Source organism: Lepidochelys kempii, chromosome 27 (assembly GCF_965140285.1).
Source record: "Lepidochelys kempii isolate rLepKem1 chromosome 27, rLepKem1.hap1, whole genome shotgun sequence".
Lineage (NCBI taxonomy): Eukaryota > Metazoa > Chordata > Testudines > Cheloniidae > Lepidochelys > Lepidochelys kempii.
In genome coordinates, this window is record NC_136406.1 from 13,466,192 (window position 1) to 13,487,362 (window position 21,171).

The 21,171-nt window shown below is 51.9% G+C and overlaps 1 protein-coding gene across 1 annotated transcript in view; it reads right to left on the reverse strand.

Annotated features, from left to right (window-relative positions):
* Positions 1-21,171, reverse strand: part of TBKBP1 (TBK1 binding protein 1) — a 58,961-nt gene that overhangs the window by 17,076 nt on the left and 20,714 nt on the right. The window contains exon 7 of the mRNA XM_073326063.2: positions 20,378-20,439. Within this exon, the coding sequence (XP_073182164.1) occupies positions 20,378-20,439 (62 nt within the window). The remainder of the gene's footprint in view (positions 1-20,377; positions 20,440-21,171) is intronic.

Below are 21,171 nucleotides of genomic sequence, written 5' to 3' on the forward strand. Positions count from 1 at the left end.
GCCAACCCCCAAGCGCTGCAGGGAGGGAAACAGGAGCCGAGAGGCAAACGCATGAGGTCATTTGAATGGGCTTCCCTATTTACACCCCGAGCGAGCGCACTGAGAGTGGGATGGAAGGACTTCATGAGAGAAGAAAAATGCTGAGCGATCATTTAAGAGACACTTTTTGGAGCAGGTGGTGGAGTTGCATGAGTGTCCTGGATAAAAAAAATGACCTCAAAGCCCCAGCTTCTGGAGTCATGTTAATATGCAAGAATCTCAGCCTTCGTTTATTTTGCTTGGAGTTGGCACTCTGGCTGTCTTCTACCCCAGAGGTGGCTGCATTTCAGTGGTGCAAGTCTACACAACAGACACACTGTCTAACGTGTAGCGCACTGAACAGGGATTCAAGAAGCCTGGGTTCTAGCCCCATCTCTGCCACCGACTTGCTGTTGGGCAAGAGACTTCACTTACGCTTCCCCTCCCAGTCTCCACCTGCCTCGTCTATTTAGACTGCCAGTGCTTTGGGGCAGGGACGGTCTCTCACACTCTGTTATGTACAGAGCCTAGCATAATATGGCCCTAATATCAGTCGAGTGAAACTGCAATTGGTGTACAGTCTGTGAAGTGCTTTGGGTTGGAAGGTGCTGGGTGTATAGAAAACATATGCAATGAAGTTACTTATTTTGGGGGGTTTTTAACTGCTGTGATTGTGATGAATATCTGCAGTGCAATATTGCAGTGTCAGAGGTTCCTGAAGCTCTGCCTATGAGACTGAAATGAGGAAACCACCGAATTAAATGCTGGTTGCCTCTAAGGCTTGCAAAAGAAAAAAACCCGAATTTAAAAAAAGACTCTCTCTTATTAAAAACAAAACTGCTGGCTATTTCGAGGGCTAATGCTTCCTTCTGCAAAACACGGATCACCTTCCGAGGAAATTAGAGGAGGTTGCTAACCAAGACCAGCAAGAGGTTTATGTGCTAATTTGAAACTCATCTCTCATCAATAAACATGCCCCTTTTCGGGGCCAAATTAACAGCTGGGGTCAATGGAGTTCCACTGATTTATATCAGTGGAAGACCTGGCCCAGTCCTCTAAATGCATATGTCAAAAGAAACAGCCACTGAAACAGAAATGCCAGCTCCAAAGATCCTTCACGCGTTGAGCCCCAGATCTGCCTCCAGGGCTAGTAGATAGGCCAAGGATTTAGATGACCTAGATTCTAGTCCTGGCTCTGCCACTGGTTTTCTAGGCGAATCTGGGCAAGTCACTTCGCCTCTCTGTGCCTCAGTTTCCCCTTCTGTAAAATGGAGCTCATGCTACTGACCTCCTTTGTAAAGACCTGTGAGATCTGTTGATTAAAAGAGGGTAGTTAGGGATTATCATTTGATGGATGTTGTTGGCCAAACCCATGGCATCTCTAATGAGAGATGGGCCCAAACACACAATTCCTGAGCTTGGTTCTCCCTTTTTACATCAGTGCAACCCCATTGGCTTCTGCGGAGTTACTCCCAATTTACTGGTGCAAGTAAGGGGGGAAATCAGGCCTCACATCTGGATCCTAATCGGGAAGGGTCAGATCCTAGATACGACAACGATTGATGCTACACATCCTATTAGAGAGAAGTCAACAGAGCGCTCGATTGATCAGTCCGGGATTATGGTCGGAGCTCAGTCCTGCTGCAGCATCACAAACCCCAAACATTCAAAACCCATGACCCCCCGACCCCCCAAAATCAAGAGACTGGCTTAAAAATCATGAGATCTAAAATAAAAAAAAAAGTGGAGTTCTTTTTCTTTGCCTGCTGGTTTGAGCTTTCAGCTTGTCTCCTTGGATCAAGTACTTCAGATTCTTTCACAACCATAAGTGCTAGAAACTTGCTGGGGCGGGAGGGGGCGATTGCTGGCGTGTATTAGGATTCACACTCCACTGATGCACACTCCTGCACCGTGTGGACAAGCCCCTGGGTTCTATTTGTGACTCTGCCACTGGCCTGCGGGGTGAGTCACTTCCCCTCCCCGTGCCTCAGTTTCCCCATCTGTAAAACGATGTTAACCTCTTTTGTAAAGTGCTTTGAGAGCCACCGATGAAAAGCGTTATAATACGAGGGAGGTGTTATTATTTTATTGGCATAGCAACACCGGCAAAATGGTCACACCTTTTACCAAAGTAGTTACGCGGGTCAAACTTCTTCAGTGCAGATCAGGCCCAATAAACTGAAGCAGAGGAGGGGCAACAACTTGCCCCACACACCGCAAACCAGCGGGGGAGCCGCAGGTAGAACTCAGGAGTCCTGGAGCGAAGTCCTGGCTCCCACTAAATCAGTGGGAGTTTTGCCGTTTTCTGCTGGGACCAGGATTTCACCCGCTCCACTGAGCAACGCAGCCTCTGCTATTGTACCCTGCTCCCTCTCTCGCAATCGAAACAAGGGGGAGGGGGGGGGAATGGGAAGGGATCAAAAGGACGTGCAGGGATTGGAGAGGAGTTTCTGCCTCCCTGGAGAGGGTGACTGGAATTAGATCAAAAGTATTACAATCCCTGACCAGACAGAACTATTGTCAGTGCATGCCGGGGGGATTCTCTATCCCTAGCTTCCGGAAGGACAGTGGAGCCCGCGTGTTGCCTGGGGCTGGGAGAGCCAGGCAGCTGGCCCCTGTGGACACGGACCCAGGTTCGTCACACTAAGGGCAGGTGACAACGTGGCTTCTCACAGCCCCGGGTATGCCGGCAGCGGCCCAGTGACACCAGCAATGGCTAGTCCTCAAAGCGCTGTAACACTTTAGTCTCATTCCAGTTGTTCATCTTGGGGCGGGGGGCAGCTGGGTGGGATTTAGGGGCCTGTCCTATACACAGGCGAGATCCCATCTGACCTTAAGCTCTACGACCTTGACCCCTTGACCTCAGGGCAGCATGCAACACTAAAACCCACCCTGCTTTTGCTGGGCGAGGTGATGCCTCGGCCAGACCAGGGCAGGTCGGGGAGACATTTCCACTCTCTCCTGCATGCCGGCCTGTAGCAAGGCCTGTCCCCAGGTCCGCATCCCAAGCAGCATTATCGTGGGGGGGGGGGGGGGCAGGGGGGCGGAGAGGAAGACGACCTACTCAAGAACGGCCAAAAAGCCGAGATGGTGTGAGTGAATAGCACTCCTGCTAAACAGCACAAACCCGAGCAAAAATAAAAGCACAAACCACAGGCTTATCTACCATCTCCACATGGGGGGGGGGGAGAGAAAGCAGCAGCGTTAAGCCAGAGACACTGGGGTGGGGGGTGGGGGGAAATGGCCGAGAACAGTTAACCCCACCCCGATGGGATCGGGAAGCAGAAGGTGCCATGGTGCTCTGTGCGCCTGCCAGATGGAATAATGATGAGGATTTTTCATTATGCCAGGTGCTGTACAAGCACAGGGTAGCCATAACAGCAGCTCTGCTGCAACCCACGCTCGGGTTTCAAAGTGCTCAAGAGACGTTTGTGAAGGCAGGCTTGGCGGGTTCAGAGATTTTAAAGCCTGAAGGGACTGTCTGATCATCGCTTCTGACCTCCTGTACAACGCAGGCCGGACAATCTCACCCAGCGATTCCTGCGTCCAGCCTATTGCACTTGGAGAGTCAGTATCAATTCTCCCCGTTTCACCAAGGACCAGAGCAGTTTAAGTGATTTGCCCATGATCACACAGTCAGGACTCCTGGGTTCTCCTCCCAGCTTTGAACTCATTTAGTGACTCCAGGAGAGTTGCCTCTCCCGGCCCCAGACTTCCCCACCTGTAAAAAGGGGATGATGCTAATGAGCTACCCTTGTGGGTGCTGGGAGGGTTAATTCGCTAATTAGGGACTTGTGAAATGCACAGAGATCCCTGCAGTGTGAAATATAGCGTTCTGCCCGTCATCGGCATCCATGGGAGTTTCCCGTGAACAGGGGCAGGAGAATGGAACCATCTGCAGAGAGAGCTTCCGGTTCTGTGGAGGACACTAACTGGCGTCTATACTGCAGCTTTCATCTAAAGCACTTTGCAATCAGTTCCTAGCCCACCGCTGAATGGCAGCTAGCCCTGGAGCGAAACACAGTGACCCTGCCCAAGAGTTTAGGACAGGAAGTGCAGAATACTGTATCCAACATAGGAATTCAGGGAGGCAGGTCGCTATTCCGCAAGGCAGGACATCCATGTTTAACATCCCACCACCCGTCAAAGGTCCTTGGGGATTTGGAAGAACCACAAGCAGTTGGGATGTTGGTGTAACCTCACGTCTGAAAGACAGGCACCCTCCTTAACCCCAGACCGGGGCCCTGCCTCAATACCCATTCACAGTGAAGAGTTCCCCATGATGAACTGCAATGATCCAGAGGTCTCCTATCTGAGTTCTGTCTCCATCTCTACCTGCTTAACTTGGGAGATATAACAGACTCCCAACACATGATGGTTCAGATGCAGCATGTACTCTGGGTCTCTCTTCCATTGGGGGGGGGGAATTGCATTATTCAAATCCTCTTCTATCTCCCCAAGCCAGCCCAGTTCCCCTTCCCATGCAAATGAACCTGGTTACATTAATTTACCTAATGATTATTTTATGCCCCCTCATGTTTGTTTTTGAAAATGGATTTCCTTTGCATCACGTACAGCAACAAAACCATCGACAAAATGCAAACGTACAAGAAATTAAAAAGGCAGCAAGCACATAGCATTTCCCAGCAAGAGAGTCTGAAATCAAACTGACGTCTGCAGACTGCCAGTCAGGCAGAACCAAAGAGTGCGGTTCAGGGGAGCTGGGGCAGGTCTTATTTTAAACATAATCATACTAAGGTACAGGGTCTGATTTAGCTCCCATTGAAGTCAATGAGATAAAACCAAACCATCATGGACTTCAATGGAGCAATGTCGATTTATACCAGCTGAGAATCAGGCCCATTGATGCTGCAGTTAAACTCCGGTGCACACGAGTAGCTTTACTCACATGAGAAGCCCCATTGACGTCAGCGTTTTTCACCAGTGTGATGTCTGCAGGAGCCTGTAATTGTAAAATTTACTTCTGAAGGCTCATTTTTTCCCCGTCAGTAACTTTTCTATAACCTGTAAAAAGCCTGTTTTGATATTCACAACATGCCTTACCTTTTGAGGGGCCATGTTCTGCACTCAGTGAAATTCACCTCTGTGCACCAGGGTAACTGACAACAGATCTAGAACTGAGCCCACACAAGCAAATCCATTTAAGCACATACTTAGCCATAACACGACTCGTCCTATGGAAATAAATGGGGATACTTAAGCATGTGCTTAAAGGCTTTTTTGGATCAGAGCCTTACGTCTTTCCCCCAGGAAGGAAAAGTTACAATTTAAGCACTGCTACCATTTTCCATCTCTGCTACTTTTTAACCATGTGGTTCAGAGCCCCTCAACCTGAGTTCTACATTTGGAACAAGTTACCAAACAAAACCGCCATTACGTTTTCGAATAAACCCGACTGCCTGTCCAAACTCTGAACCACCCTTTGGCCAAACTAGAAAAGAAATGACAAACCCAAACAAAACACGGCGGCTTTCGGGAGCGTTAAAATTTTAGGTGGAAATAGAACATTCTGTTTGTAGTTTAAGTGACATTAGAAAATCTGTTTATATTTACATCAGATGTAGCTCGTAACACTGGGGGTCTGATTCTCCATTTCTTGTGCCTTTACGTGAGTGCAAAGGAAGGGTAAACTTTACACTGATAAAATGACAACACAAGGTACAGAGGAATAGACAGGAATAAAGATTTTCTCAGAGTAGATCTGCAATCTTGTCAATTTCTTTGATTAGCATGTATTGCTGCCGGGTTATATTTGTTGTGGTTTTACTAAGATCCTTAGACTCTCAGCAAACAAATTAATAAAGAAAAGACTGGATTTTTAGCTGGAATAAACTGATGAAGCTCTGTTGACTTCAACATCCGTTGAGGATCTGGCCCATTCATTTCAATGCAGCTATGTCAATTTATAGGATTTGAAGATTGGACTCAAAAGATCATGTTTTTACACAGGTATTCTGTTTGGGGCAGACTTCAGAAAGTCAATGGAAGTTGTGTTCCTATATCCTGTAAGGGTTTTGGAAATCTTCTCAATCTTCCATTCAAAAGAAAAATGTTGAAACAAGAGAATCTGATGCAAATCTAAAACTCTCTCTTCCCCTACACTAGAGAGGCAGAATGACTAAGTCGGCTAAAAGAAAGAAAGAAAGAAAAGGCAGCCAAAGATTAAAAATACAGATACTGTACAGTTCACACCCAAAAGAGGTGGAAAAGAACAGGTTACAAAAACGAGCCTTATTTACAAGAAAAGAGAACTCTGAGGAGGTAAATTTTGTTCCAAAATTAAAACCGAATCTGATTTTTCTTTACGGGGGAGGGCGAGTGGGCGTGTGTGGCTTCTAAAAATAATGTTGATTTCTTTCTCTTAACGAAAAAAAATAGTTGAATTTTGGTTGCTTGCCCTCAACAGGCAGGGGGGGGCTCACTACATTTCCAGAATTTTTGACTGTGCAGTAAGTGACCTGACACAAAGGGGCGGGGGGGGCGGGGGGGAAGAAATACTGCATTGCAAAATGTAGGGCATCTTTCTCAAGCACATTGCCAGGGAGGAAGGAAGGCGCAGGGGGTTAAAACCCCGCTCTGGGAGTCCCAAGATGTGGATTCTAATTTCGGCTCGCTGATTGGCCTTGTGGCACCTATCCCTGCCTCAGTTTTCCCATCTGCTAAGCAGAGAGGATACAATGATCTACCTCCCAAGGGAGTCGGGGGTGGGGGTTGTGAGGGTTAATCAGTATTGACAACCCCGGCCGTTCCAACAAACAGGAGTCAGGCCTCAAAATTCATGACCGGCCTAAAAATCGTGAGGTTTAAAAAATAATAATAAACAGGGGGCTCATTTTTAATTTGCCTTCTGGCTTTTGAGCCTTTAAGATACACCGCGGCCACAGTTTCAAGCTTTGCCCTGCAACCCACAAGGGCTCGAAGCTTACTTTTATTTAAATGAATGTCAAGAGTCTCACCAAATCACAGGACTCGGGGAGCTGGGACTTTAAGAAAAACACCAAGTGGGGCTGGCTACTCTGCTTAATGTATTAATATTTATTACATAATTTGACATCCTTGCATGGAAAGGAATGGGGAAGCTTAGACGTACTTTTCTCTCTTAGGCCTTGAAGAGCCATCAGTCGGAACTGACCGGGCTGCTGCTAACCACGGAAGATCTGAATTGATGACTTAAAACTAAAAAGCTCTGTGGCTTGTGCTCCATCCTCTGAGCCATCTGTACACAATCACATGTGGACAAATGCACTCCATGGATCTAAACCCCCTTACAACTGGGGTTCCAGGTTAGCGGCAGAAGTGGATGATGCCCAGTTACTACTCATTTGGATGCAACTGAAATCTCCCAAACCCAGCCAGTCTCACGAGATTTGGGCCCAGAACTGCACGAATTGCACCAGAGCAGGTGATCCAGCAAAATGTATGCGCCAAACAGGAGAAAGAGCTGACATCACAAGAACAGACTGCACAATCTCAAGCATTGTCAAATTGAATCCAACCCTCAGCCATTGTTTCGGCCTCCCACACTAAACCACAGACCTAAAGTTTAATCCATGTCCAGAGGACACCAACTATGCAGCCTCATCCTATTGCTATATATACCAGAGAGCCAAAATCTGCCGTGAAGAGAGAGACGCTGGTGGAGGAGGAAGGATGGCTCAAGCACTGCCCTGGCCATCAGAAGACCGGCCTCTGCCACAGACTTCCTGGGTGACCTTGGGCAACTCCCTTCACCTCCCTGTGCCTCAGCTCCCCATCTGTAAAACGCGGATAATACATTTAGATGTGGACGTACAGCAGCGGGCACAACAGGGCCCTGATCTCAGTTGTGGCCTCTAGGGGCTACCACCACCAACGGGCCTTATCCTCAGCTGGTGTACGTGAGCATACTTCACTGAAGCCCGCGGTGGAGCTGGATAATGGGATTGCCTGCGATACCAGGTGAGGGGGCGGGACAGGAAGAGGACTTGACCACCCAGGAGGTCCCTTCCAGTCCTGTGTCCCTAGCAGCTAATCTGATTTATACCAGATGAAGATCTCATCCAGTAATAAGCGAGGAAGGAATCAGGCCCTTTTCTTTCATGTTTTATTGGGCCAGATTCTCAGCTGGCATAAACCTGCCTAGCTCTACTGAAGACAGCGGAGTGACGCAGCTTTACAGCAGCTGAGGATCCGAGCGAAGGGAGAAGCGGGCCCTTTGCTCCAGAAGAAGAATGTTCGCTCGGACGCCCGTGACCTACATTGACTTTAGTTTGGCTGCCGCGTGGAACTCCGTCGCTTACTCTTCTGCCTCTGCTCACAACCTCGCTTTTCGATCGCATTCTTTTATTGGCCGTGAAACCAAACCGAACCAAACAGACCCTGGAGCCCAGCTAGCACCTTTCCCATCTACACTCCGCCACATTAGAATTAGCCCCTGTGCTCCATGTCATCCTTTATCTGTCCACAAAGCAGAGCCGGCTTGCTTGCTAATCTTAGCAGCGCAGAGTTAATCTGGTCTGTGAAAACTCACTCTGTTCTGTTTAATAATACATCACTGTCAGGCCCCCTCGCCGGCACTGTCCTGTCCCTCTGGACGAGGTTCGATTTGACATGCCAGGAATAGACAACTTGACTTTCCTTGTGCTTTTCTGTGTAGGATTCCATTCTTTTTCTGATTAATGTTACCTAGGGGGTGGGGGAAGATTGCTGGCTACCTTCTCCTAGCTATGCAAGGCTCCCTCAAACCCATGTGGGGCTAACCCCCTCCAGATGCAGATCCAGCAGTGGGAAATCAACATGAATGTAGAAACCATAGGATGGATGATCTGAGCCATCGGTGTCACTGCAAAGCTTAAAGGATGACTAATGAGTGATCATGGAGAAAAACCAATAGCCTCAAACACATGAAGAGATTCTTTTTCTCAACCTCACGAGAAAGCACTCAGCTGCATCTGGGGCAGAAATTTGCTCTCGGTTAGACCAGCATCAATACAGAGTCACTCCATTTGCACTGGTGTGTGGAATGACTTTGGCTTGATCCTGGTGGAACCAAGATCATAATTTGACTCTAAATCCTTCAAGCAAAGTCCAGGATCTGATCTGCAATCAGAGGGGAAAAGAGGAAGGGCCCATATCTTCAGAGATGCTGAGTAGCAAGAGCTCTTATTGACCATGGTGGGAATCCACAGCACGTATTTGTCTTTAGGCAGAACTCTTCGTTGGTTTCAATGGGAATTATGGCGTAAAATCGAGCATGGCAAAGGATCTGACCCGCTGAAACTGTCCAAAGCAGCATTGTCAACTCTTGCAATTTTACCATGAGTCTTGTGATATTTTGAGATATTAAAGACCCAGTTCCTGGAGACATGTGACTATGGGGAAAAACTCAGCTTTCATTCATTCAAAACAAACAAAACGTGTCTAGCCCTTATGGCTGCAGATAAAAGCCAGAAAATGTGGCCTGAGCATAGAGGAAAGGCTCAGAAATCAGAAAGCAAAAAAAACAAATCCAAATTTGTTATATTGTTTTTCAAAATCTTACGATTTTAAAGCCAATCTCACAATTTTCTGGGGCCAGGACTCACAAGTCTGGGACGGTTCGGGTAGGCAACACTGAAGAAATTCTAGTAAATCAACAATCTTCCTGATATTTGGGGGTTACTTAATAAGCAAGAAAAAGTGAAAGAGAGAGGTTCCCGGCTAAAATGCTTTCATCCGTCCACCCCCTCCCACAGTGACCTCACATTACACTTCATTGCCTTCAGGGGTGCTTCTCTGGCCGAGGATCAGAATGAGGCCCATAGTTTTTTTAGAAAACAAAGCATTACTTGGAAAAGCGGGTCAGCCTCTGAGATTTTTACCCTGTAAACTCCTCAGCTGAGTCAGTTTCTGTATCAGAGACTTACCCTCTCAAACCGAGAGAGGAGCAGGGGCAGGACAGGAAGTCTTACAAACCCGCTCAGAGGGCATGCTCCCCTGCCCCATTTGCAAGAATCCCCAAGGACATGCAGCCACTAGCTATTCATTCCTTCTCCAGGCATCAGTTTCAGGGCTTGATGTTCAGAGGCAGTGCCCACCCGCAGCTCCCACTGACTTCAACATGGCGTGGCGGATTACACAGCGTCTCTGAACATGAGGCTCTGAGTCAGCTCTCACTTGTGCCAGAGCAAATCGGCATAAAGGTGGCATGAGACCAGAATCGGGCCCCACTGGGGGCTCAGAATCAGACCATCCAGGAGTGACAGAGGGCTCAAAATGCCTTGCCCCCCCTTGGGAGACAATCCCACACCAGCAGAGCTCCCTGTCTACCAGCCTTTCCTGCTATTCAGGCCCTCCTTAGAATCAGTTCCTGAATCCTAATCCTAGTTCTATGGACTATCCCAAATCATCTCTGCTCCATCCCCTCCCTGAACAGAGCCAGGATTCCTCCCTTTGGTAGAGCAGCGTAACTCCACACAACTGTTTCCCAGCAGCACGTCGGAGCAGAGACTTGGCCCTTGGGGAAATCAGTGAGCGTCTTGCAGCGTTACACAGAAGAACTGACCTTAACTACACGGCTGTTACTCTGAAATCTGCTCTTTGTTTGTTTGTCTAAACTACGGCCATTTTTCTCAGCACCGTTATTTCTTTCAAAACTCTGGAGGGCTTTTGTTGATTCCTTTTTAATTTTCCAAGGCGATTTTTGAAGCCAGGGCAAGTAGCAAGGAATGTGTAGCGGAATGACACATAAGAGTTTCACAAACTAAAGGCCTGGTTATCTTCAGCGGCATTTTTGTCCCCTTTACCATCGGGCTTTTTTCAAGATCCCCTGAGCTAGATCTCCCCCAGCAATCCTGACTTCCATGGAGCTACTCCAAATGATACCAGCCGAGGATCTGATCCTGCCATAGGACCTGGAGATCCTGCCATTTAACCTCAGCAGGAGTACGACCAGGACTAAAGGCTCACGTGTTTCATCTCTGCTCTGTCATCATTTCATCGATTTTGCAACTAAAGGTCCGTTCCCTGAGCAGCCAGTGCAATGAACTGGTGTGAGGCTGAGTCACCGCTGCTCTCTGCTGGAGACCATCGGAACTGCATAACTGCCTGCCATAGGCCTTGTACTGCAGCTAGTACTGGTTCAGAATTTTTCAGCTCAACTTTGGGGGCGGGGAGGGGGTCAGAAAGGGCCAATTTGCAGAAACCAAAAACTTTTTGTCGGAAAAGGTCAGTCAGTTTCGACAAAAGCTGTGGCAAGAAGGCGTTTCAGGTGCAGGATGGACTTTCTCGTCAAAGCAAGAGTGACATGTCCCAATCGCAAATGGCTTGGATGCTCCCCCGCGACGTAGGAGGGACAGGTTCAGGTCCCCGTTCGGCCTGGTTTGGAGCAGGGCTTGAAGGCAGCTCCTGCACATGTCATGTGAGTGCCTAACCACCAGGCTATTCGCCGCTCTGGGGCAGGAGAGTCGGTTAGTCTCTCAGTTTTCAAAAAGTGAGCAAAGGTCTTGGTTTTGTCCCCAGTGTGGAATGGGGCATTTATTTTACTCTAAAAAGCTTTTTGCAGGATGGGACAATCGTTTCCTACCCAGCTGTAACTGCATGTAGCCGAAGGAGGGTCTCCTTCAGTTCTGAAGCAGGAGGATCCAGATTGTCAATGTCTAAGAGGCCACAGACGTGTTCGGACATTAGATATAGGAGAGGAATCCTGCGATTAGCACGGATACATGCTGGGACAGGTGGTGTTCCATATCTGTTATTTCAGTCACATATGGGGGAGGGTTAAAAAAAACAAACAAACTTGTGATTATATTTTTCACGAAGGTTCCTTAATGCTCCAGAACTGAAATAAAGCAAGATGCTATCTTCTTGTGAAAAGAAAAGGAGGACTTGTGGCACCTTAGAGACTAACCAATTTATTTCAGGTGCCACAAGTCCTCCTTTTCTTTTGCGAATACAGACTAACACGGCTGCTACTCTGAAACCTGTCTTCTTGTGGCATTTCAAACCATCGCGTGGTAGAAACGCCCCATGGACAGCAGATCCGGCTTTATTTTCGGCACCATAAACTGGCAAAATTTAAAAAAAATAAACAGCCAGTGAGAAACCAAGATGAATGCCACCACTGAACTAGCCAGAGTAAATCCAGCTCCCACCCTCTGGAAAGATCAAAGCACGCAAGTCCTGATTAAAGCAAAACTCCCCCCCCCCCCAAGTCAGTTTAGGATACCGGCGTTTACACACAATGGCGGTATCTGCTTATGCTAATGTAAATCTGGATGCATCCGATGCAGTGAGCTGTAGCTCACGAAAGCTCATGCTCAAATAAATCGATTAGTCTCTAAGGTGCCACAAGTCCTCCTTTTCTTTTTGTAAATCTGGAGTTAACTCTAGTGACACCAATGAAATCCACTCCATTGACATCCGGAAAGAATCAAGCCCAGACAAGATTAAGTGGCTTGCTCAATTTTAAACCTTTCAAGGCTTTGGTGGCAACTACACCTGGTGCTGGCTCTTGGGTGCACAGGGGGTAAGTTTCACCCCAAACAAGTCAGAAATAGAACCCAGGCATCCTGGGCTGGAACCTCTGGGTGCTACCGCAAAGGCCAGGCAGCATAGCTGGGAGCGGAACCCACATGCTTTGCTGCTAGCCTCACAGTGCGCCTCTTACACACATGGACTCGTGCTCTCTGAAGCAAACTCGTGCCATGCTTAGGGCCAAGGGGAGCAGTCAGCAAAGCTGAAGAGTTCCCAGCAGCCGAGCCATGCAGACACTGCAGTTGGGTCTCCGCACACAATGAGAGACCAAATATGTCCCGCTGGATGCAGAGGGGCCACATAAACTCACTCTTCAAAACCATAGGAGGAAGGGAAGGGGAGGGGAGTTCATTTAGCCACGAGAGGCCCTCACAGCTAGGTTCCAGCACCAAGCACCATCTGTCTTTTGCAGAGGAGTGGATCAATGGGAGCATGTACTTACAGTTCATTCAAAATCTTTATTCTCCTCTCCCTGAGTCTAGCTGCAGAGGTGTCCTGGCTCTCTGCTAAGGGCTTTCATTGCTCAGCACAAACAGCTAGAGAATGCCAGTGGTGTTTTGCTTTTCACACATTTTATTCGCGCTCCCCACCCTGAAACAATCACTTTTAGAATGAGATCATGCAAATGCAGCTGGCCTCCCGGAGATCAAAAGCTCGCATCACACCTCTCTGAGCTAGGGTGTGTTGCAAAGAAAGAAAGAGAAAAAAAAACACACCCCTGCAAGCATCCTCACAGCAGTGCCCAGCCAATGCCACTTACAGTGAAACAAAGGAACAAACAAAAGAAATACCCCTGAGTTAAATGAACGGGGAGCAAGGCCCAGACAAGACTTTAATGAAGTCGTTATTAAGCACAAGGGTGAGATAAAGAAATGGTTATTGCCCCCCAGTAAAGTTGCAGCAATCAGACACATGACTGGATGGTCCAAACACATCGAGTCTAGCAGGGTGTAAAATACAGTTCTCTTAGCTGGCAACTTTCCATGCCACCGTGTCTTCTAAATTAAGGACCCAGGAGAGCTGAATTTCATTAGCTGGATGACACATTCAAGGTGCAAAGATCTTTCCTTCCTTCCTGGAGGGGATGGGCGGGGGGTTATCGCTGGCGTTCTCAGAGTATAGATTTTGATGTGACAGATTTAGATTATATGCATTCTTCACCAATCATTTAATAGGATTGTGCGTCAGTGCTGGGGGGCAGCAGGGAGGGCCTGCGTCTGTGTGAGCCACATATGACGAGGCCCAGAAAAACCCAAGAGGTTTACACAGGCACGTGGGGGAAGCGTCGGCTAGTAGACCACAGGACTAAGTTTGAGCCAGGAGGTGCGATTTGCAGCTCACGTCCACGTACCCGCAGTCATCGGTGCTGGAACTAGGGGTGCGGGGGGTGCTGTGGCCACCCAAGTACGGCCTGCCCAGACCCCCAGGGTACATACTCCGGGAGCTAGCCCAAACTGCTGCCCGGGCTATGCTGCTGTTTTCAGCAGGCTAGCTCTGTTCGAGCTAACACAGGACCATGGACACGAGCCGGGAATAGCTCCTCACCTCCCGGCTCAAACGCAGACAGAGACCCGGGACTCCTGAGTTACGGTCCCTGCTCTGCCACAAACTCACTGCTCATCAGTTTCCTTGTCAGCAAAACAGGCTAAGGAAAGAAGAGTCACTGGGACTCTTACAACAAAGCTCCTGGCAAGCGTTAATGAAGTCAGTGTCAGGATGCTTTATACCACCATCCCCCCACCCCCTTTTACAAACAGGGAAACCGAGGCACAGAGCAAGGAAGCCACTTGCACCAGGGTTGCACAAGAGAAGGCAGGAACAGAATCCAGATGGCCCAGCTCCTCGTCCTGGCCCATCCCCCAACTCAGAGCGGTGCAGAGGCTTCATTAATTAGCGCTCGCTAAAGCTCTTTTGAAGCCTGGCGTGAAAAGCGCCCCGGAAGTGCAAAGCATCACAAGATACAAATCCATCCCAGAACAAGAAGAAGCTGGAATAATGGCGGTGCATGCCCTGTCGGGGCTGGTACCCTCTGATCTCTTACACACACCTGCCGCGTGGGAACACAGGATGGGCTCACTAGCTACCGACTTCCAGGCTAGCTAGAAGGTCGGAGGGGACAGGGAGAAGGAATCCAAGCAGTTAGCACTGACCCAGAACCACCACCGGCTGCTGAAGAATCACTCTCTTCTCCCCATCAGGCCTCACTTACACCAGCCCCAAAGGAGAAGCTCCTTAATAGGATGGTAGAGGGGAGGGGTGCTCCGTGAGGGACCCCCACACACACACCCTTCGGAAGGTGCATCTCCACCCCCTTTAGATCCTGCCTCGGATTCGGCCTGATTAGCTGCTACAGCGGCACTGGCATGGGCCTTGCGTGCAGGAAATGAGCCAGGGGATCCCCTGGGGAGGGATTCCCAGCAGAGCAGAGCTAACGAAAGAGGGAATCCAGTAATCAGCTTCCTGAGCGGAGGAGCCGACTTGGAAGCACACCAAATGTTTACCCAGATGATACTCAGGGACGGGCAGTGGGCGGGGGAATCCCAGACACTGGAGCAGGCAGGCAGGCGGGGGCTGTTTTCCAGGGGGCTGACTCTGCGATAGTTTAATTATGGAGGTGTCCTCCCAGGGAGGACGGCTGCGCCTTGCATGGTTCAGAGAAGCCAGTTCCCGTCTCGGCCGGACTTGCAGCCAGCTGCCAACGGCGAGGCGCTCCATCAAAGCCCAGGGAGCTGTGCCAGCATGCGCCCAGGATTGGATGGGAGCCCTGGAACTTTCTCTCGGGCGCCCGAGGTGGAGAGCGCTGAAATCGGGAGTCCCCTGCTCTGCAGTTCAGGGCTGGGCCGAGCATCACGCTCGCGGCCCCAGCCTGGAGACACCACTGCTGAGGGCAAGAATGGAGATCCAACCGCCCCTCCTTTCGATCCACAGCCTCCCCGGCGAGACCGCTAGTGAGGGTGCCAGCTAAGGGCCCTTTTTTGCATTGTGGACCGGACTAAGACCCCCGCAACTCATTTCGCGGAGGCCTCCAAAGAGCCCCCGGCCATCCCAGCTGTTCCCCACGTTTGGCGGGCACCCAGTTGCCTCACAGGAGCTGTTTTCCCAGGCCCTGTTACAGCCTGGAGCAGCCAGTCCCTGGGCAACACTGACTAGATGGAAGGATTTGCATGGCACCCTGATGGGGCCAGCGTTACATGATTCCTTCACTGCCGGGCCCGTCTCTGCTGTGGCCTCCAGCGGGAACCACGGGCCCGATTCTCCATTCTGGGGCCTGCTTCTCAGTGACTCCTTTCTTTCACTTCGGACAGAGAGGGTGAAGGTGGCTTAGGTCTGCTCTAACTGACCTCCATCCAGTCGCTACTTGGGATGGGGATGGGTGGAGCAGGAAGGGGGATTTTGAGGGGCTGTTTACAGCCAATTCCAGTCCTCTTTAAGCTGAAGGAGCAGCCTGACCAAGCCTCCACAGAACAGAATCAGTGCCTCTGTATGATCAGTTACCCCAGCGCCACAGTTCAGGACAACTGCACCTGTATTGCCCTTCCAGGGCACCCGCTGTCAGGCTGCCAGCTCCCCAGCTATTGCCTCTCTTGGACGGAGCCCTGCATCTCTCTCCCCTCGGGCCAGGGTGTTTCCAGGCTGCCCAGTTCCCTGCCTTTCACTGTGTATTTCCCAGCACAGACAGGCTGTCCGAGACTGACCATCGAGCGATTGTCAACAGAAGTCACCACATGGCACTTCCCAGGCAAGCCTACTTTGCTGTGAAGGTAAAAAGTATCTCAGAGAAAACATTACGAATAACGCAAGAACCCACGTGCATGCTAATGAGCTCACCAGAACTCATCCTGCCCGAATCCCTGCTAGGGTCGGGGTAAGTTCTTCAACCCTCCCCCACCCACCCCAGGGAAGTCCTTGAGGTTACCAGTTCATCACTGCTTCAGCATCGAACAAGCCCCAGTCCTTCCAACCCTCCCTAAGGTTCGGGGCCCTCCCTGGACCTGTCCGTTTGCTGGATCAGGAAGAAGGCCTGTTTAAAACCAGGCTCCTTATCCAAATCCTAGTGCATGTTGGGGCCGTTTCTCCGGAGGTGTTACAACCTGAGTGAATCTGCCCCGTCAGTCACCCCCTGCTGTTCTATTCACCCTTCCTGTGGAAACAGACAATTCCACAAGGGACACACACACAGGGATTTTTAAGACAATGGACCCCAAAGGCATTAACCGAATTCAATGAAGTCCGTTCAGGATATTGTAGGAAATTGTCAGTCTATGTCACCACCAACACACATGGCTGGTCTGCTACGCCTTCCCCTTGTGAGAGACACATCAGGGACTGAACTGGGGAACCCCAGAGCTAAAAGCAGGAGCTGCCATCGCTTGAATGACACAGCCAAGGGTCCCCAGCTGGCTCATATCCTCTGCAGATCAGGCACAGCGGGGGGGAGGGGAGAAGGGGGGGCCCTCACCAGCACCGGTATGAACCTCACCATAAGAGGCAAGGCAACGGGCAGCCGGGAGACAGACACCCAAAAGCCCCTGTAAGCACGCAGCCCCCACGCGTTCTGCCCTCGACTTCCCAGTCATGGTCACAAAACCCAACACTGGTTCAACAGCAGGAGGGAGGGGAGAAATATGTCAGCCGCAGATCTCCATCTTCCCAGCCATGGCAGGTATTTTTCAACACCCATTAGAGTTCAGACAGTCGATTGGCTTCCAGGGCCTCAGGAAAAGGAGGCGAGGCCAAGCGGCTTTGAATCGTTTATTTTCAACTCTTCAGCAGCTGATGTGCGCTCGGGAGTCACAGGCGCTCCCGAGATGGGGGTGGCCGAGCTGGGGACAGCCCGTTCAATAACCACGCCGGGGCATTAGCAGGGCTCAGTGCAATATTCCCACCTTTCTGTTGTCACACTGAACAGGAGAGAATCCTTTGCGAGAAATAGAAAAGCCATCAGGTAGGCTTGAGTCTCTCCAGTGCCCCGAGAACAAGAGAGATCAGGCATCTAGAACTCGCTAGGACACGCGTGATGAGCGGCAGGACACGACAGTAGCACCTAGAATCCTCCCCCGAGATCGGGACCCCCTTGGTGCTCAGCGCTGTACAAATACAGAAGGAGAGACAGTCCCTACCCCAAGGAAACCACAGGGTGGGGAAGGGAGAGAGAAGCACAGACAGGGGAAGGGACTTACCTAAGGTTGCACACACTAGGTTAGTGGCCGAGGCGGAAACAGCCCCCAGGGTCTCCAAAAATCCATCCAGTGTCCTACCCACCAGACCAATGATCCACACTGTGGACTAGTGGTTAGAGCAGAGGCCTGCTGGGTTCTTTTCCTGTCCAAGTATCCGGGGGGAGGGTGGGGCCAGGCGGGAGGGATAGCTCAGTGGTTTGAGCATTGGCCTGATAAACCCAGGGTTGTGAGTTCAATCCTTGAGGGGGCCATTTAGGGATCTGGGGCAAAAATTGTGGATTGAGGGGGTTGGACTAGATGACCTCCTGAGGTCCCTGATATTCTATGATTCTGTGAAGTACTGAGCTCCTGCAGCAGCCAATGGGATCTTTGGTAAGTTACCTTCCTACTCTGTGCCTCAGTTTACCCCTCTGTGCACTGATAGAAGCGTAGCTACCGCCCTCACTGGGTATTGCAAGGTTTAACCTTTTAGGGCCAGGCTGCGGACCGCACATGGCTGCGCCACCCTTGGGGACGCTGCCCAGGGGGCGACCAAGGCTTCCCAGAACTTCGCCACCTTCTTTGGAGACTGCAGCAAGGACCCCAGACTCCTACTGCCAGCCTGCTCTGAGTGTGGAGGGACACGGGCCATGCCCTCGCGGGGGACGAGCACCTCTCCTGCGCCCTGCCCTTGTGCATGGGGCACAAGGTGGGGAAGGGAGGGTCAAACCCGTCGCCCATCTGACACTCGTCATGCCAGGCACCAGGACAAGCTCGCTGCTGCCCCCCGGAACGCACCCACCCAGCCGCTTCACCTGGGCTGCCCCCCTCAGTGCAGGGAGCTCTGCCGTGCAGGGGCCGCTCACGCGCCTCGCCTGTCGGCCTGCGACAGCTCTCCCGGGAGACGCTTCCCGATGGGTTGACAGGAAGTGTCAGCCGGGTGCTATGTGATACCAGCGCTGGGCGAGGGCACTCGGGGAGAAACCGTGCGGGAGAAGGACCCTAGGAGCAGAACCCGCCGGGCTTTTCTCACAGGGTTTGCTACACCAGCCACGGGGCACGCATGCCACGGGGAGCGTGTGCACGTATCACTGGGGGCACGTGGACAAGACTGTGCACAAGCAGATCCGGATCCCTGAACGGGTCATACTCCCTACACCGGCCAGGCAGTGCCGGGCTGCAGCCACTCGGCGAGGGACTGGTATCCCTACGCCAAAGTCCCCCCATCAGATATCCCTACACCACACGCTGCCCACCCCACTCCCCAAGGTATCCCTAAGCCAAACACTGGAGTCCCCCCATCAGATATCCCTACACCACACGCTGCCACCCCCCCACCCAAGTATCCCTATGCCACATGTGTACGCCCTCACCCGAGAGAGATCCCTATGCCACGTACCCCCCCACCACACAGTATCCCTACGCCATTTGCCACTAGCCCTGCCTCCCCCGGTATCCATACGCCACATGCTGTTACCCCCACTCCCTTCCCCACGGTATCCCTACGCCACACCACCCTCTTCCCCTGATAGCCCTGCACCACAGACCACACCCCCCATGCCCTCCCCTAAGTACCCCTATCCACATGCTGTACTCACCCCCCCCCCCACACACACACAAAGTATCCCTCCGCCACACACTGCAGCCCCCTAGCCCCCCCACGGCCAAACCCATCCCCAGCTACACACAGCTCCCGCGGTGACCCTCACCCCGGGAATCTCACTGCCAGGCCAGGGGGGCCAGCAGGAGCCCATGGGGGGAGGAGACAGGCGCTAAGGGGCTCTGAGAGTCAGCTGGGCAGCAGAGGAGGTACCGGGTTGTATCATCTCCAGAGGCACGGTCCAGCCATTGCTCCGCGGCAGGGGAACCTTGCAGTCTCTCTTTACCAACTGGGCTTTCCCTGGAGTCCCCAGGAGGGGCTGAGCATTTCCCCATCCTGGCGGGGTAGCAGCAGAGGGAAGGGGAGATTTTCCTGGCCGATTAAGACCCGAGAGGGAGAGCGGGCTAGCAGGAGGAAGTGCTGGCCAGCGGTTAGAGCAGGGAACGAAGAGCCAGGACTCCTGGGTTCTCTCCCCTGCTCTGCACAGATTCCCTGGGCAAGTCATACCCAGCTGCGTTTTCAGCCAGGGGTTTCAAGCGCCTCCATCATCCAGGGAGCCTGACCTGAGGCCGCGAAAAGGGGACCCTGTTTTCACTGCGCCAAGAACCTGCCAACTTCAATCGGCAACTCCGGGCACTCCACCCCTTTGGAATATCAGGCTGCCCCAGCCCAGTACAGAAACGTTGGAAAGTCAGGGCCCCCTGCTGAGCTGAAGCCAGGGATGGTTCAGCGCTGGATCCAGTGGAAACACAGACAGGGCCTGATCCCGCAGCCCCCGCCGCTCACCGACACCAACGGGAGGGAGGGCTGGTGGCTCAGGCCCACGGGCACTATTGATCCAGAGACTCAGAGCAGGCAAACAGCTGAGGGACGGGGCCCTTTCACCGTGCCGCTCACCGTCTCTCTCCCACTAAGAGCCATTTCAGACCAAGGTCCCTGGGCCGTCTCAGGGACAAGAGAAGCATCCAGCTGCCAAGTCATTCGCCCTGCAGCTCTGGCCACCCACATCCTGCATCGGGTGGAGCAGGATTCTCCCCCTTCCCCAGGTTGCGCAGAAGCACGTCCGTCCATACTGATGGGCACTTACTGGTCATCACCGACTTTCTTCACCCAGGCCATGTCCCGCTCCGACTGACTGGTCGCCAGGTCCTAGGGAACATCAGACAAACCGCCCATTACCATCAGCAGGGCACCCTAACCCTTCATGCACACGTTCCAGGGTGGCTCCCATCCCGGTCCCGATAGATTTCTCAGTCTCCGCAGCTGGTAACCCAGCCATCCCCTCTCTCCCCGGGTGTTGCTCTCTCAGGATAGACCAAGAGCCACACACCCCTATCAAGCCGCCACATGGAATCCCTTCCCCAGGGGAGGCACAGCTGGGGTCAGCTGCAGGGGTTGGACCAAGGGCCTCTAGCCCCAGAGAACCGGCATCTGGCATTTGAGCTGCAGGACTTGGCCCGCTAGCAGAGGGCGGTGGCAGGCTATCATCTGTGGATCAGCCACAGAAGGGGCACAGCCATCTCCCCCAGTGTCCCACTGCCTCTAGCCTAAGTAAGGGCCAGCAGAGCAAACCTTGCACCAGTCCTACCGGCCCCACGTCTCTGCACCAGAGACGGGACCCCGGGGGACACAAAGCAGAGAGCTCCAAACTCCCGCAGCCAAGCGCGAGCCCCCTGCCAGAGGGATCAGGCAGAGCCAATAATCCCTGTGCGCTTGGAGATCTCCTTCCGGTTGACAAGCAGCTGCCCCCTCTGCCAGGGAAAGATACCAGAACCGGGCTCGGCTCTCTGTCGGTCATGACTCCACCCAGGCTCCGGAGTTACAGCAGGGAGGCCGAGAGCGGGACCCGGCCCTGCCTGAGCTCTCAGCTTGTGGGGGGAG